This window comes from Lycorma delicatula, chromosome 7, assembly GCF_047948215.1.
Source record: "Lycorma delicatula isolate Av1 chromosome 7, ASM4794821v1, whole genome shotgun sequence".
NCBI lineage: Eukaryota > Metazoa > Arthropoda > Insecta > Hemiptera > Fulgoridae > Lycorma > Lycorma delicatula.
In genome coordinates, this window is record NC_134461.1 from 48,139,636 (window position 1) to 48,157,359 (window position 17,724).

The window sequence follows — 17,724 nt, forward strand, 5'->3', positions numbered from 1 at the left end:
GGTACTTATTTTCACTGGTTCCAGAACTATAGCCAAATAAAACTTTAATAAATGAAATATTTGAATCTTACAAGGGGAAGGCACATCGATTTGAATCAGAATTCATCTCCTTTTTTAACTTTTTTTTAATTTTAAATGTATTGATTTATTAATAATAATAAAAAAAATATATTAAAAAATATCAGAAGTTGTTAATGAAATAAAATTTTATGTACTTTTCATTTAAAAAAAATTGTTATGTGATTTAATAGGCGAACAAGGAAGTCTTGTAGTGTCCAATCAGATTTTTATTTTATTATTTCAGGTCTTTTTCTTTAATGATTTTAGAAATAACATTTCTGCAATTTCTAATTTTGTTTTAGTTTCAAACGGTATTTAAAATATAGTTTGAAACAGACTGTATTATACGTTCTCATTAAAAATGCATTATGTTAAAAAAAATTTATTTAAATACAAACTCGCTCTTTTAAAATTAGTTTTAAAAATTCTCCCAACACTGATAAATGCATTAATAATTTTGTTTACTTCAGAGAACTGCGTATTGCATGCTGTATTAGGAGGATACTGTATTTCTTTGGAATTAATCATTATTATTTCCTACAAAATATATCTTTTTTATTATATCAAAATTAAATTTATTCTTTATTTTTCTACAACAATAATAATTTAAAAAAAGTAATATTAGTAAATGAAATAAATTTAAAAAAAACCGTTTAACTGAAATTAGGTTTTCATTTCAGTTTTTTCCAATTTTTTTTCAAAATCTCAGAAAATGTAAATATAAGGTATGACCAAATGGTTTTCTAATAATTTTAAATTGTTTTTTTTTTCAATTTTAGTATCGACAATTTGGAATCAATTTTGAATCTTAACACCATCAAGCTTAGTGGTGTCGTATCTAATTTCTTGTTACTTCTCTTTCTTTTTATTTTTTATTTGTTATTAATGTTTGTTTTGTGGATTATGTGTTGCTGAAATTGTTGGATTGTGATTTATGACTGAGCTTAAAATTTCATATTTGACTTTAAGTTTGCTTGCAACTGTTTATTGTGTTTTATTTATTGTGGGGGTTTCTTAAGGACTTTCTTATCACGTGCTTTTGTCAGGAAACTTACTTATGGCTCTGCAACACAGCCGATTGTTATTATAATTGTTATTGAGAAAAAAAAATTTAGTATGAAAAAATACAGTATTGTTTTGTATCTTCATCAAATATTTCATATATAGCCTTTTATTTTTCAAATAACTAATTATAATTGTCTAATCTGTGAATAAATTCAAACACCATTTAATTTTAAACAGAATGGTATGGAAATATTAAATATGATTATATGTAATCAGTAAATGACTAAAAGTAAATTTAAATGAAAGCAACTGTAAAAAATACTCAGTAAAGATAAAATTGTATTATTGAATATTCGGCAAATGTCCTAAAACGAAATTCATATTTAATTGAGTTTTATATTGTCGAGTTTGCGAGCAAATAGCAGAAAAAATCTACATTATTCCACTTAATAAAAAAAATGCATTTAAATTCTATGAATTTGCACGTACAAGTTATATCCTCTACGGTATACATGGTTACATTTCTAACTTTCAATACTACCAAACTAAATTCATTACAAAATACATTCATTATAAACGACATTATACCTAACATTTAAAATAATTTTATTTATTTTTTCATTATTAAAAAAAGGAATATTTAATATAAATTTCATAAAAGTTTCTTTTTTAAAAAGTATAATAAGTTTTTTTTTGTTTAATGCTTTTATTTACAGGTGCTTCAACGATTACAGTCATTAGCGACTAAAATAGCACTACATGATCATAAAAAACAAAAATAAACAATAAAGAAACAGGAACAATTAAGAATAAACAAAGACAAGTAACAACAAACAAACTAAAAATACATAAATCTGACAAAACCCTGACAAAACATAAAATCAGACAAAAATAAATATTCTTATTTAAATAGTTTTTAATTATAAGGCAAATAATACTTTTTAATAACATTTGAGTTAGAGTTACTTTTTTAACATGTAAGATTTTAAAAATTAATCAGTTTAAAATTTAATCAGTTTTGTTAACGTGATTGTTCTTTTATTTTAACAGAACGTTATATATAGTTGATTTCATTACAATAGCTAATATTTAATATCAATTTGGGTACCGTTGGCTGTGAAATACGATAATCCTTAATCTTACCTACCTTGCACCATGTTTCATGATGAAAAAGAAAAAGAAAAAGAAAAAGAAAAAGAAAAAAAAAAATTCGTTTAGTGATTATGAATAATAACTCGGTAAATATTTACTTTAGGTTAAATTTTCGTAACATGGCACCGTTGGTATTTTGTATATAATATATAAATAATGAAAGTTCACCTTACCAACGATATATTAATATTGCTGAATATATTTAAATGTTTTATAATTGTTAGAATATGTTTAAACATTTTAAAATTGTTGGTAAGCTGAAGTCTCATCATTTATATTTTAAATGTTTACTTGTTGATTTACACACGATATAATGTATTTTGTTTTGTTAATTTTATAGTTAATTGATCCCAGAATTTGAACATATTTTATACCATAGTTCCTTTTTTATAACTACCTTAGAAAAGGACAAATTTTTCAGAATAGGATACAAAGGTAACACTGTTAGGGAAGGACGTAGTTCTCCATCAATTGTGTCTCAAAAATTATTCGTAGTTTAATAAGAATTCAAGTTAAATATTGAAAATTGCTACTTTTGCTAACAAAAGTAGTATATTGGACCCATTTGGTAGTACTCGTAAGCTGAAAGAAGTTTGATGTATTTCATAACAATATTAAAGAAAAAAGCTTTTAATTAAATGTAAAGTACTGTTTGATTTTCACTATTAAAAAAAACTGACAACACAATTTTAAGAGTTTTTCATCACTTTGCATTGTTTTTGATGCGTGGCTTACAAACATATTCACACACAAGTAATTTAAAATATTTATCATTTTATTTAAGTATAATATTTTTTCGTTTATTTAATTCGACGATTCCAACTAAAGCACGAGGGCATTCCGTATTTAATTCGGGCAAGTATGGCGGTACTTGTGGCGACGGTTGGGACTAACTAAATTATTCGATTTCATAACTTAATAGAATTTCGTTTTCACGGTCGGAAAACTGGTGTAGCCGTGAGGCTTATCGCACCAGGTACCGAGTCAACTGGGCGATCGAATTCGAGACCCAGACAGACCGAGTTAATTTTTTATACTTTAAATATTAAATTATTTATTTAATTCTACTGCTCACCTGCGACGTCAAAACTTAGCAGACGACTACAACAGCATTTTTTGGGGGTGGGGACGGATTTAAAAAAAAAGAACGTTTTTTGAAAATATTGTTATTTTTTAATTAAAAAGTATGCCTAAGAAAAATATGTACATAATTAGGCGAAATCTCGAGATACTAAGGGTGAATATGCTTACAGCCTCATCCCCCTTGACCTTTGAAGTTTAAAATTTAATGGAATTAATGCCACATATATAGAAGTAATTTGACCAAGTTTGGACAAAATCGGTCCAGTAGTTCTGGAAATATAAGATGTTTTATAGGTGGACACCAAACACACGTATATACTAATATTAACAACCGGAAAATATCCATTCGGTGTTTTGAGTTCCTTAGGTGTCAAAACGTCAAGATCCGGTGAAAACCGGACATGGCCAAATTGGACGATTACATTACTTTCCCTTGAGCTATAGCGCTAGACAGGAAAGTAAAAACGTATATATTAAAGATTACCTATAATTCAATTTTTTTATATTTAGAAATGTGAAAGTTTAGTAAGAATATATTCTTAAAATAAAACAACATATTTTTTTAACTTTGGTAAAATAGCAAATTCTTGAAGTATAAAAATATTCTATATAAAATGAACATTAATCTTCATCAATATTTTCATTATATTTGTTTAAATTTACAGCAATTATATCAGCTAAATTTAGCTCATCATTTTCATGCAATTCAGATTCATAATGTTTTTACAGTTAACTATTTACATATTTTAATTTCAACATTATTTGGTGCTGTTAATAGAGTTTAAACAACATAAAATTGTTTGATTTTTTTTTTAAATTCCTTTGAGCGTCCCTACGTCGTTTCGATAATAAAACTCTCTTCTTAACACTACATTTCTAGTTTTATGGCTTTTTCAAAATGAATCTATTCCCTGGAATAAATTGAAAATGTCACTGAGATGTTGGATACAGTATAATTTGTGACCTTTTCCATTCAAAAGAATTACATTCTCAGCAACCTTCTGTAATTGCATTATACTTAAAGTAGATTTTCTGTATTTTTTTCACTAGTTAAACAGTGTATATACACACAAAATTCTCTAACCATCACATACTCTCTTTATTTGTATAAAAAAAATAATGAACAAATAAAGTATATATATTTCCATCTATATCGCGTTTTCCTGCTAGTTATTTAAACATCACTCTCATTACAACATTACTTTATTCTAACCAATACACTCATCTGCAAATAAGTGGTTTGTACAGGAATTCTAAAAATCTGTGTTTCTTTAGAATATCATATCATTTCATTAGCTGCTTATCACTTATCACTTACTGTCCAGAAGTATAAATATAAATATATATTACTGGGTTTATTATATCATATGAAGATTGAGGTTATAGAACTGTGTGAAATAATGTACTGCATGGTCCTGAACTCCAGGTAAAAATAAAAATAAAACCATCTTGTACGCGTAATATATTTTTCCTTTTTGTCTTTTCCGTATAAAGTACAAAACGGCTTTCTGAGTAAAAACTCAGTAATTATTTTTTTAGGAGAAATACTGTAAAATTATAGATTGGTTGATATAAATGATGTTTGGTATAATTTTTTTCGCGGAATCTAGGTGAGATTTTATTTTTTTAAGACGTTGCATAGTCATATAAGTTTTAAGCTGATGAAAGTATGGAAATGTTTAGTTGGGAATAAAACAATAAAAAAGAGGTTTTTTTTTCTTAGGGATTGTGGCGTAACCTTTCATACGTTATTTAATTAAGTTCATGAAATTTTCTCCCTTTTCCTTTATTCCTTATTCCTTTTTTTACATAACGCACTCCTTTGCTCATATGCACGTTTGAACCTCAGATTTGTATGCGTCTGTGTTTATGTATATGTATATGTATATGTATATGTATATGTGTATATATATATATATATATATATATATATATATATATATATTTATATTGTGCAACTATCACCTTATTGCAAAGTGGTATAGGGGATTCCAAAATGGCCGCAATTTGTGCCGAGCTTGTATAGTACACAACAGGGAAGAATAACCGGCTTGTTTCTCTCTTATTGCTTTCTTTTATTTTCTAGCGGAGCCGTTTGCAACAGATTTATCGTACGCCTATCTCCACTGGAGTCAAACCATCCTGTATTACTTCTCTGCTTTTCCCTTCCTTATATAACACCATAACCGCAGAACACACATTGCTTCTTATTTTTACCTTACTAGCTTTTCATGAAACCGACAAAAAAAATATTTTGACAAAAAGCAAGGAGTTGAGTGAAATATTGGGAAGAGTAAAAATAAATTTATTTGTACTAAAGTTAATATTAGGATAAATTTTATAATTATTTTCTTAATTTTGTAACAGCTCTTTGCTTTGTGGGAAACATTTATCTTAAGAATAAGTGTACGCATTATCTCCAGCCAGGAACCTTATTGATTAATGATTTTAGTAAAATTAACGGTAAATATAGGTAATGTTATTAATTGTACAATGCATAACGATGGCTCTGTATATATAGCATCAAATTGATCGAACCAGTACCCTGTTTGGGAAAAATACGTGGATAATCTACTATATTTTATATATATTATTAAATTGATATCTATGTAGATCTTTAAATTTTTAAACGTTCTTATCATGAACACAAGTTATTTTAGAATCAGTCAGTATTATTTGAAATAACTGTTTGGAACAACTGCCCCGGTTTGAAAGATACCTTCACCTTGAAATCATTACACTCTGAATGAAACCTACAACTTGGGAACTTTAAATTATCAAGAAGAATTTAAGTCTAAATATCAAAAATATTCCTGTGGACAACAACCTTTTTAATAAAAAACACTTTTTAAAAAAAAATGTTTTCCTGAATGATTTTAATTTTATAAAAAAATATTCCTTACAATTTTCAGAAATCTTTTTCTAAAGAATTTCCTTTGGTTATCTAGGTCTATTTAGTAAAAATAAAGGTTTTATTTTATTTTCTCGTTTGGATAAATAAACTCATACGAAAAAGTTACTAATGTTTAAGCACTTTTTGTTAAAATATTTAATAAAATATTGAATGGAAGTCAAAATTTCGTATCGCTATTTTTCTGCAGTTCTAAAGGAAATAAATATAAGACTTTGATATATTATTTTCTTAATTTCGTTAATTTGTGCTTATGTAAGGAGATAAATGAAGGCTTATGAAAACCATTAAGTGGAGGCACTTAATGGTTTTAATACGTAATTTAATTTTTTTATTTACAAGTATACGACCTCTGTGTCAAAAACATCCCTCAGTAGATTGATTTTAAATATCTAACCAAAACCATAGATAAAAAGTTAAAATACTATGGTTAAACTGGTAAATAGTATTTACTTTCATGATTCTATGTGTTGATAATAGTGTGTAATTTTTTTAGTTTTGTTTAATTATAAATTTTATGAAATGATAAACTTGATTTCGATTGTGACTAGATAAGATCATCTTAAATTGTTTTGATTCTTCAAACAACTTAATTTAACTAAGACTCTTACGTAATTCTAAGACCTTAATTATATCTTGTTATATATTTATGTATATGCATACTTTGTTTAAAATATAGTATTACATTTTCGACTCAAATCTTGTTTGATTGAGATAAAGATCTCAATCAATTTTTGTAAATATCATGCAAATCTATTTTTAGAAAATTAAACACTAACATTAAATTCTTTTATTATATAAAATATACTGTTCCAAAAGAAGAAAAAGAAATTAATTTATTCCCAATATGTATGTATATATATATATATATATATATATATATATATATATATATATATATACACATATACAATATAGTTTTATAAATTTCAATATGCTTCTGTTTTTTTTAATTAAAAAAAATTTTTTTTGGTAAATTACCTTTCTTTCTTTTCTTTTCTTTTCTGTTTAGCCTCCGGAACTATCGGAAGGTATTACTTAAGAGGATGAATGAGAATGATATGTATGAGTGTAAGTGATGTGTAGTCTTGCACAGTCTCAGTTTGACCATTCCTGCGATGTGTGATTAATTGAAAACCCAACCACCAAAGTACACCGGTATCCACAATCCAGTATTCAAATCCGTATAAAAGTAACTAACTTCCTTTATTAGGATTTGAACCTTTGAACTCACGACTTCAAAATCAGCTGATTTTCGATGACGAGTTCACCAGTAGACCAACCCAGTGGGTCTATTTAAAGTACCTTTTCTTTCTTTTTCCTGTTTAGCCTCCGGTAACTACCGTTTAGATAATTCTTCAGAGGATGAATGAGGATGATATGTATGAGTGTAAATGAAGTGTAGTCTTGTACATTCTCAGTTCGACCATTCCCGAGATGTGTGGTTAATTAATGAAACCCAATCACCAAAGAACACCGGTATCCACGATCTAGTATTCAAATCCGTGTAAAAATAACTGGCTTTACTAGGACTTGAACGCTGGAACTCTCGACTTCCAAATCAGCTGATTTGGGAAGACACTACACCAACCCGGTGGGTTCTATTTAAAATACCTTAAATTCTAAAACATTTCTTGACCAATTAGTTTCAATTAAAGTAGTACTGATCATACGAATTTGACTTTCCCGTAACTTTTTGATATTAATTAGTTTCAAAGATTTCTCAATTAACTTTTTAAAAAATTTATTTTATTTATAACCATATTCATTAATAGCCTTCACATTGTTTTTTCTCAATATTACAAGTATTTCTAAAATCATAAAATATCGGTTTTAAAGACTTTTTATTCTTAATTTTTTTACTACTCAGATTTTATTTTTTATTTTTTTTATTTTCACACAAGTAGCTGTTTTTTCTTATTATGAAATTGTTTATCTAAGATTCCTGATCTGACAAATTATATTCGAATCTTAACGATCTATTTATTTAAGATTTAATTGAAAATATAATTAACGTGAAAGATGTTTCAACATTTATCATGCTTAGTTTTTTAAACTTTCCTCTTAGTGCATATTTAATGTATATAATGCGGTTGTTATGAAAAATCAGAAAAGAAGCATGCAAGTTATTTTATTATGAATATAATTATAGCTTTTGCAAAGAAGTGGCAAAAGTGAAAAGAATGATAATATAGTTTTGATTTCGATAAAATTAAATAGAATTTATACGTTATATTTGTCGTATATTCATGGGATTACACCTATATTCACGTTTCACTTCTAGTGGGATTAGTAAAACGAACAAATAAGAATTTTAAATTTGCGTTCATTACCTAGAAAGCAGTTTGAATAATTTATAATATGGAACAAAAATGTTACCTTTTAATTCAATATAAATAATTAAAATGTAATTAAAATTTCATGAATAATTTATACACCATTACCAAATCTTGGTAGACGAGGTTACTAAATGATTCAGTATTTTCAAGATAATGTAATAATTTCCAAGAAAGCGTTGAAATAATTTTTTTTGTTATTTTTTCTAAGTAAGAGAAATAATGTTTTCTTTTAACTCAATTTTCAGCTTCATTATAAAATAGGTATGTAATCGATATAACACACATTAGTGGTCCAACCCGGCTGGCTTGTATATAGGTACGACGTTTTCATTATAATTCAGCAAATTATCAAGGAAGTGTTTTGATGTTATAATTTTTTGCCAAAATGCATCTACAAAAGTAAAATTACAAATTTTTCAATTTTATTTTCAGATGTAAAGTAGAATCAAATTTTCACAGGTATACTTATAACTTGGTCGAACATCGATAGATTTCTCTAAAAATATTAAAGAAAATGTAATCGATTCTAAATACATAAATCTGCATTCCAACTCAATATCATTCTTAATTAAATCAGATAGATCTATCGTAGATAAGTAGATTTAATCTTGTTATGCATGGTTATAGAAAGATCCTATACTTCCATTTAATTACTAATTATTTCCAAGGAAGCGTTGTAACGACATTTTTCCCTAATAGTTTCTAAATTAAGTAGTACACTTTTAATTTTAGTTTTTATATAGAATATAAAAAAGGATATATGTCCTAGATAGGACATACACCACCCTTACTAAACTTCAGTCTGTTAATTTAACTCATTTAAAATGAGATCAGAAAAATGCTCTCATTTTTTGACAGATTGTACTCAATATCTATATAAATAAAAATGTAAATGTTCGTTTGTTCATAATCTTAAATCTCCGAAACTTCTTCACCGATTGCTTTGAAATTTTGACACAACGTTGCATTCGAATACGCGTGTGTTTTTATATACCTACTATTTATATTTCTAAGATGTCATACCAGTGACGGGTAAAAACATGTGTTTTTTTTTAACAGCGCTATATGTTGGACGTAAAAGCTAGACACGGTATATTAAATATTTTAAGATTCCATTTCAGTGTTTCCGATATGTATGTCCACTATAGACTAAAAAACTACTGGACCGATTTACGCGCGGGGAAAACGGGAGAAAGAGAAAAATCGAAAAAGGTAAAATAGGGTAAAAAGGGTAAAAAAATAGGGTAAAAGGTAAAAAGGGAAGAAGGGGAAAATGGAAAAAAGAAAAGATGGGGAAAGGGGGGAAAGGAAATGGAAATGGGAAAGAGGAAAAGGAAAGAATATGGGGAAAGGGAAACAAGGGAAAGAGAGATGGATAATGAAAGGGAAAGGGAAGGGGAAATGGGGAAAGGGAGAAAGGATAAAAGCGAAATTTTAATTTTTGTGAAGTTCCGTAATGTTCATTTTGTTAATATTTTATCGAACTTTCAATTGTGTTCATTTTATCTATATGTATAACTCAAATATAGCAATAGCGAAGCATTGTCGGGTCTGCTAGTATATTAATACGTATAATAATACAATTTTATAAACTACGAAGGATACCTTTCAGTACAGTTATTTATGGTTTTGATTTCTCCAATGATCTGTTTGAATTCTTCTATAACTAATTAATATTTCCATTCCTAAAAATTAACAGATGAAGCAAAATTGTTAATGAAACATCTGTAGATAACCTCGTGGTATATAACACAGCACTTATTGATGGAAACATAGTTCATCAATATATTTAACATATTAATTTAATGGTCAAAATGTTTTTGAGCATATTAGCTGCACAACTGTAACTGTTACTGTTTTTTTGTTGTTTTCAAAAATAATAGATCAATGATCTTAAAAACTGTGATTCCGCACCAAACAGTTAACTTTTTAAAATATAATTGTTGTTAATCCGCAAAATAATTTTATTCTAAAGACTTTCAATTCTTTTATGTTATTAAAACTTTTTAACAGAAATGAACTTTGCCTTAAATAATCGTTTTCAACAGAACAGTTATACGAGGGACGATCAGAGAGTAAGTTACAACCCCTGTATGAAACAAACCCATATTTATAAGACAATTTTTTTTTTATTGAACAAAAACTGAATATTTTTATCTATTTTTCTACATAATCACCAACTTTTTCCAAACACTTTTCATACCTTGTGACAAGTTTTTCAGTTCTACTCTCATAAAAATTTCGTCCAATTTCCTTCCACCATTTAAGCACCTCTTCCTTCAGTTCATTATTAGCGAAACGCTTCCCTTCCAGGTCTCGCTTGAGAGGAATAAACAGGTTTTAGTCCCTGGGTGCTAGGTCAGGGCTGTAAGGTGGATGAGACCATACTTCCCACTTGAATTTTTGCAGTAACCTCTTTGTCACATGAGCTGAATGAGGAGTAACACTGTCGCGAAGATAAAAGACCCTATCGCTCAATCTTCCGGATCTTCGATCGTTAATGGCTTTACGCAATTTTTTTAAAGTCTCACAGTAAGATTTGGCATTGTTTTTTCTTCCTCGGGGCATAAATTTACTTTAAAAACCTCCATCAGAATAAAAAAAACTGTCAGCACAACCTTTCGAAAATGTGGGAATGTTTTTACTTTGTTTGGTTGCGGTGAATTTTTGTGTCTCCGTCCATGTGATGCTTGTTTAGTTTCAGGAGTGTAATGAGGCACCCAGCCTCATCCCCTGTGATGATTTGTTTTAAAAATTGTGGACCAGTCTTGGAGTAACGTTGAAGAAAAAAAAGAGCAGACGTAAAACGTTAATTTTTGTAGTTGTCGGTCAACAGATGTGGCCCCCATCGTACACACATCTTACGGTAATCAAGCTGATCGGGAATAATTGCAAACAAAATACCATAACTGATGTTAAATTCTCTTGCAGTTTCTCTAATTTTAATGCGCCATTCACTCAAGATCATTTCATTCACGCGTTCCGCGTTACCCGTTGTGTTTGCAGTTGAAGGATGCCCAGCACGCAGTTCGTCAGTCACATTTGTTTTTCCGTTTCTGAACTTTTTGTACCATTTTTTGATCAAGGGGCGTGACATTGCATTCTCACCGTATACTTCAACAACTTGGCGATGAATTTTACAACAATTATAATTTTTTGCCCACAAAAATCGGACTGCTGAATGCACTTCTAATCTGGACGAAACCCCTAGAGGACACACCATATTGACAACGACTCTACACACGTACTGAATTTCTGCTGGGGGAGCGTGAAGACAACAACACAACCAGTGATCCCACTACAAGACATTATTTACCCCTTTCAGTTCAAGAAGAGGCCAAGGGTGTAACTTTTTTCGTTTCATCTCTCGTATTTTTGTACTGGGCTTCTTGTTTTCAAAAAAATGCTAGAATGAATTTTCTATAAAAATCAAGGCGATTAATTAAATCATTTGGCACAATTTTCTAAACGATTTGAAATTTGAGCGGATAAAAAGAAGTGTAATTTTTGAGCATAGTCATATGTCCGATAAGCACCGTATTACTGTGTTGACTTACTGACCGTACATGGCTTGTAGAAACGCTTACCCTACCGTTTCTGAATTTTCAGAATTCCTAATAGTTGTTGACGGACCAATAAAAGCATTCAACAACACTTAAGTACAAAACAGTATAAAATATTATATCATCAGATCACGTCTCCAGTACGCACATTCTAGAAAAACATTTTGTATTTCGATAATAATTAAACGATATTGAGGTATCATGAAAAGTTATTTTTTATGTTGCCTTGATTACGGATTCCTTTCCATAATAAGTTTAATCTTTTTTTTTCGAATGCTTGAATATTGTTACCTGAACTCTAATTATAGATCGTTTCGTTATTTTGTTTGCATGATTAAAAAGGTATTTCACTGACCGATAAGCAAGCCAATTTAATATAAATGTTGGTTTGTAAATCAATATAGGATGAAAAGTATTAACTTATTGACCTAAATATACAGCAGTAAACCACAATTCTAGTACGATCCCACTTTTCATGCAATAATAATCATGTAAATATTTATGAAAATATATTTGCATATTGAATTTTTTTAGTAGAAAGTAAAATGAAATGTGTATAGCTGTGAATAATTTTCGCAATATTAATAATTTTTTATATGTATATATATTTTTAATACAATATACGAAGACATTTCTAAAACTGATTTCTGTTTGGCTTTTGAAAAGAGGTAATTGGAATAACACACAACAGACGTGAAGTAATCATTTGTAGAAAATAAAAAAATAAATAAATTCTCGTTCCACTTTCATTTACTGTCCATTTCCTTTAGTATTAGTAAAGCAACATTCAATGAATCATAGATCCTGTCCTTGTTGCTCCCGGTAACTGTGATATGCTTGTCAACTCGATGATAGTTCTGCCGAGGAATTCAAGAATTGTGCGATATTTAATAGTAACGTTGGAATGACAGGACAATAAAAGAATGGTGACAGAAGTTCGTAGAAGATGGTCATTTGTTTTCCCTTTGTGTTGGAATAAAACCAACACTCAATTGTCAGTGATGGATTCGTTTAAAAATATATATACATATATGAATAAAAATAATTTTGAAAAATATTTATATAAATATCCTTTCGTGATTTTTGATTTCATTTCCTATGCTTTTCCAAAATCATGTTACAGTTAAATGCAGGATGATTATGTCAGCAGAATTGAGACTTAAGTCGAGAAAACAGTCAAATTTATAAATGCAAAAAACTACGGAAGTGCAACTACTGAATACTACAGTACATTTGTCGAATGCATAATTATTATCTATTTACAAAACTCTGTTTGGGTACTAAACTTTTTGAAACTAATGACGAGATCTTTGAAACAGGGGTAATAAATAACTAATTCAGTAGCATGGCGGTAAATTTCTTGGACATGATTTTGCAAAGGCTTATGATGTGTACGAAAAGTGCCTAAATTTATGTAAAAATTGGCTGAATTTATATAAAGAACTATTTTAAGCATAATGTAATATCACTCTTATTGGACTGTTGGTATCAGAAAGATGAGAAACAGCTTGTGGGAAGTTTTAAGAGGGTGCCTGGGAATCGTTTCAATTGATCAGAAGCCAGTAGTGTACATTTAACGATTTATATAGACTGATCAATGTAGCGTAAATGTTTTTGTAACTTATAAATATAAGAATTATTCTTTTTTCCCCAATAAATATTTTCTTACCAGCCAATTAGAAATCAGTTTTTTAATAGTTCATTCTGTATAGCTATTGCTTGTAATTACTTTGTGCATTTAAAAAAAAAAATTAAATTTTGTTGCGACTAAAATCTTTTATGTTGCCCTTATTCTGAAAAAAAAATTATTCAGTTTTTGTTTTATTGTCGACCAAATTATCAGCAGTCGATTCGATCAATACAAACTCAAAACCTTCCAGTATTATTTATTTAACATGTTATTTACATCTATTATTCGAATCCAAATAAATTTAAAACGTTCTTGAAGTGTTTATTTATAATATTTATCTCTGTGTTTATGGTTAAGATGAGAAATGACTGTAAGAGATGAAATAAAATTAGCATAGGGCATAGGGATAGAATATGATTTAAAGGGGCATGAGAAAGAGTGTGGGTATGATGGGGCGGTTGAGGGGGTGATGGTGGGGTACTGGAAGTTGCGGTGGATTGACGGCCGGTTTGAATTGGTGGGGAGGATGATTTAGGGAACTCCAATACAACCCTTGGGGCAATATATCAAGAAGAATTTGCCAACTCTCCCGGGTGATAACATGTTTCCAAATACTGTACTCCTACAGTATTCTGCATACATATATATGTACAGCTATAGTAGTAGCATGATGCATTGAAAACCCTCCTCAATACTCCTCTACTGAAAACAACACTGAATCCATTATCTCTAAAACTTAACATTGATTAATAATTAATTGATATTTATAACGCTCATTTTAACCCCTTTATTTAACGAAATATAGTGTTCAAAATTTATTTTGTTCATTTGAAGTTACTGGCAAAATTTATTACATATTAATTATGAGTCTCAAATGACGCATCTCTTACCACTTGATAAACATTCCAGCTCCATTTTTCCTAAAAAAAAGAAGAAAAACAATTAATTACGTGTAAAATAAGATTCATTAACTATTCTACAATGAACTATTCTCGAAATATTTATATCTTAGCATTTTATCAATACAGTATTAATTACGAATACTTACAAAAGACGAAATTAACATCACAGATAACTTAATGCAATAATTAAAGCATTGGAGATTGATAAAAAAAACCTTTACAGATTTTTAAAAGTAATTTTAACGACATGGATTCTTTCTGGTTTTATTTGAATAAAAACCTTTCTTGTAACTTAAAGATTTATAAAGGCACACTTTATCGAAGTAGGTTTACAAAATCATTAACTATTATTACACAGTATTGATACAAAATTCATTTAAAAACAATTGTATTTATTATTTTAAAATAAATAAATTACCACTCCAACATGGAGATACCGGCTCAGCCTTTCGTCCGGAGGTTTCTGGTTCGAATCACAGTCAGGCATGGTATTTTATATACGTTAAAAAATTACATTTCCAAATCCCCATGTACAAGATTTCAAAGCTCCTGTAGTGAATTAATTCATCAATAAAAAAAACCATACAGATAATTATTTGTGGTGATGATTTGTCATTGTACTAAACCAGTAAATGCTAATTAACAAAGAGCGGTTATAGAAAAAAATTTTTTTTCTTAATTTCAAATTAAATTATCAAGTTTATTGTATTATCCTAAGGAGAGGAATTCCTGTAGCACCAATCAGTGACAAAATAAATGGGGAAGAGTAAGACTAATATAATAAAATTTAAACTATATTGAAAAAAAAGTTTGGCTATAATATAAACCTGGTCTTAATTAAAATACCATTTCACTTCTGATCTGAAATTTAGCATTGAACATTTTTTATAAATGAATATTAAATTCCGCAAAAATCCTGATTCTTACCATATTTTCACATATTTTTTGTTAATAACATTAAATATTTTAACTGAATTCAGACTTTCATTTCCATGGTAGGTGGTGAAAAATATTTGATAATTATTCATTTACAAGAAACTTTACGAGCTTTTCTATTTGAAATCAGAGGAAATGGAATAAATTTTTATAACTATGCATGAATAATAAAATTTTAGTTTATAATCCTGTAATATAATTTTTTTTAAGAATACGAACGGCATATAATCTTACGTAAAGTCATCATAAATAGCACTACTTTAATAAATGCTAGTTCTTAGAAAAAATGAATAGCATTATTCAAAGTTTTAAAAAATACTGCTTTAATCAAATTAGGGTTATTTTCCCTAAATTAAGTATTTTATATGTTAAGAAGTGCTATTGATCTTTTTTTTCTTTATTCCACCCTATCCCCCCGGGCCGGAACCACAACAAAGCAAAGCACTTCCCAGTGGGTTGTCTACTCAAACGGGTCTCCCCGTCCACCGGCCATAAGTCTAGTCCGAGGTCAGCCCGCCGGTAAGATCTTTTCGTTGCGTGCCTCTAAGCCCTAGGGCAGAGTATCCAATCCCGACTATGTCGTTCTTGGACCCCACCCGAGAAGCCGGGACTCGGTCTTGACGCCAATGCCTCTAGTGAGAGCATCTGTGTAGGGCACTAACACCGGTTCTCTGTCTTTTTCGCGAGTCCAAGTGTCTCATCACTGCTGCCCATCCGTACAAACACAGACGAATGGCAGCTCCGTAGGGAACTGTCCCTTAACCTCTCACCACCCCATCAACCCAGGATTTGTGCTGGAGTATCCGTCTTACAAAGACAGTTACCGCACAAAACCTCTCTGCCCCTGATAACACACAATCTATGATTGTGTCAACTGTCAGGGGCCCAGTCACCAAGTCACAGCAGCGATGTTCAGCAGCTCACGTCCGACAGTCGAATACGACGTGTTCCGGTGTATCAAGCTCTCTGCAAGAAAGGCAAAAGGAGACGTCAGCTCTCCTCCTGGCATGTAAATAATGTATGTTACTGGCCACGGCGTGTATGTTATACACGCCATGGCCAGATAAAAATTGGGTCAACCAGTAGGTGACACCACCTCGATTCCCCCCTGACGGGAGAAGATCCCACTTCGTAGCGTGTCCGGTCGCTACACCAGCCCTTCCGTTCCTAGCCAGTAGTGGCTTTAACGGAGAAAGTAGGTGACACCAACAAAGGTGCGGTTGACCTAAGGCTCGACCTGCTGAATCAGACTATATGTCCATCGCCCCGTGGGGGGTAGATCCCAGTAGACCTGCCATTCTCTGAACAACTGCCTGTGCACATCACTCTTGTCAGCTCCTCCAATAATACCAATCCTCATTCCGGCTAGTTTAAATGGAGGGATGCCCGCAATGATTAACACTACCTCAGTCGAAACTGAAGATATGCCTAAACGATGCGGAGGGCAATCCGCCTCTGAACACTCTCCAGTACCCGCCGATTTCGATCACAACCCAGAGTTTTCGATCAAACAACTACCCCATATAGCAGTACAGAATTGATCACATGGTCGTACAACTTCCATTTGAATGACCGGAAGTTGGCCACGTTGACCAGTAGCCTACTCATCGCGCCTGCACGAGCAGATGTCTCTTGCACGAGCACGGAAATCGTACGCCGTTGGTCCAGCCATACCACAAAATACTTCACCGACTCCATCTACGGTACCGCCAACCGTGACCTGGATCGGAGAAAGAGGACGCCTGCCAGCCACACAGATGAATGATGTTTTCTCAGGAGGCAAGGTTAAATCCCTATTCATCATCCAGTGCTGCACTAGGTTGATAGCTTCATTGGCCGCTGTCGCTACGTCGTCTACAACCCCTCGCCTTTACTATCAATCCCACATCGTCAGCAAGACACCGGTATAACACCTTTAGGATGCCTTAGTTTGAGCACCCCATCAAACACTAGGTTTCATAATGTCGGACTAAGTATTAAACCTTGAGTTACCACGCACGTGAACCGAAAGGAGAGCTGTGAATCCGTTGAACTGTAAGGCAGTCGTCTTTCTTCTAAGTACCTTTGTACTATTCGCCGTACACAGCCGTCAATCTGCTTGTCTCGTCGGGCTTCAAAACACATTTATCCCCCTCCACCTCTA

At 30.7% G+C, this 17,724-nt stretch overlaps 1 protein-coding gene across 1 annotated transcript in view; it reads right to left on the reverse strand.

The window, feature by feature from the left end:
* The window catches only part of LOC142328028 (uncharacterized), a 378,778-nt gene that overhangs the window by 33,928 nt on the left and 327,126 nt on the right, over positions 1 to 17,724 (reverse strand). Inside the window, exon 5 of the mRNA XM_075371472.1 lies at positions 14,634 to 14,663. Within this exon, the coding sequence (XP_075227587.1) occupies positions 14,634 to 14,663 (30 nt within the window). The remainder of the gene's footprint in view (positions 1 to 14,633; positions 14,664 to 17,724) is intronic.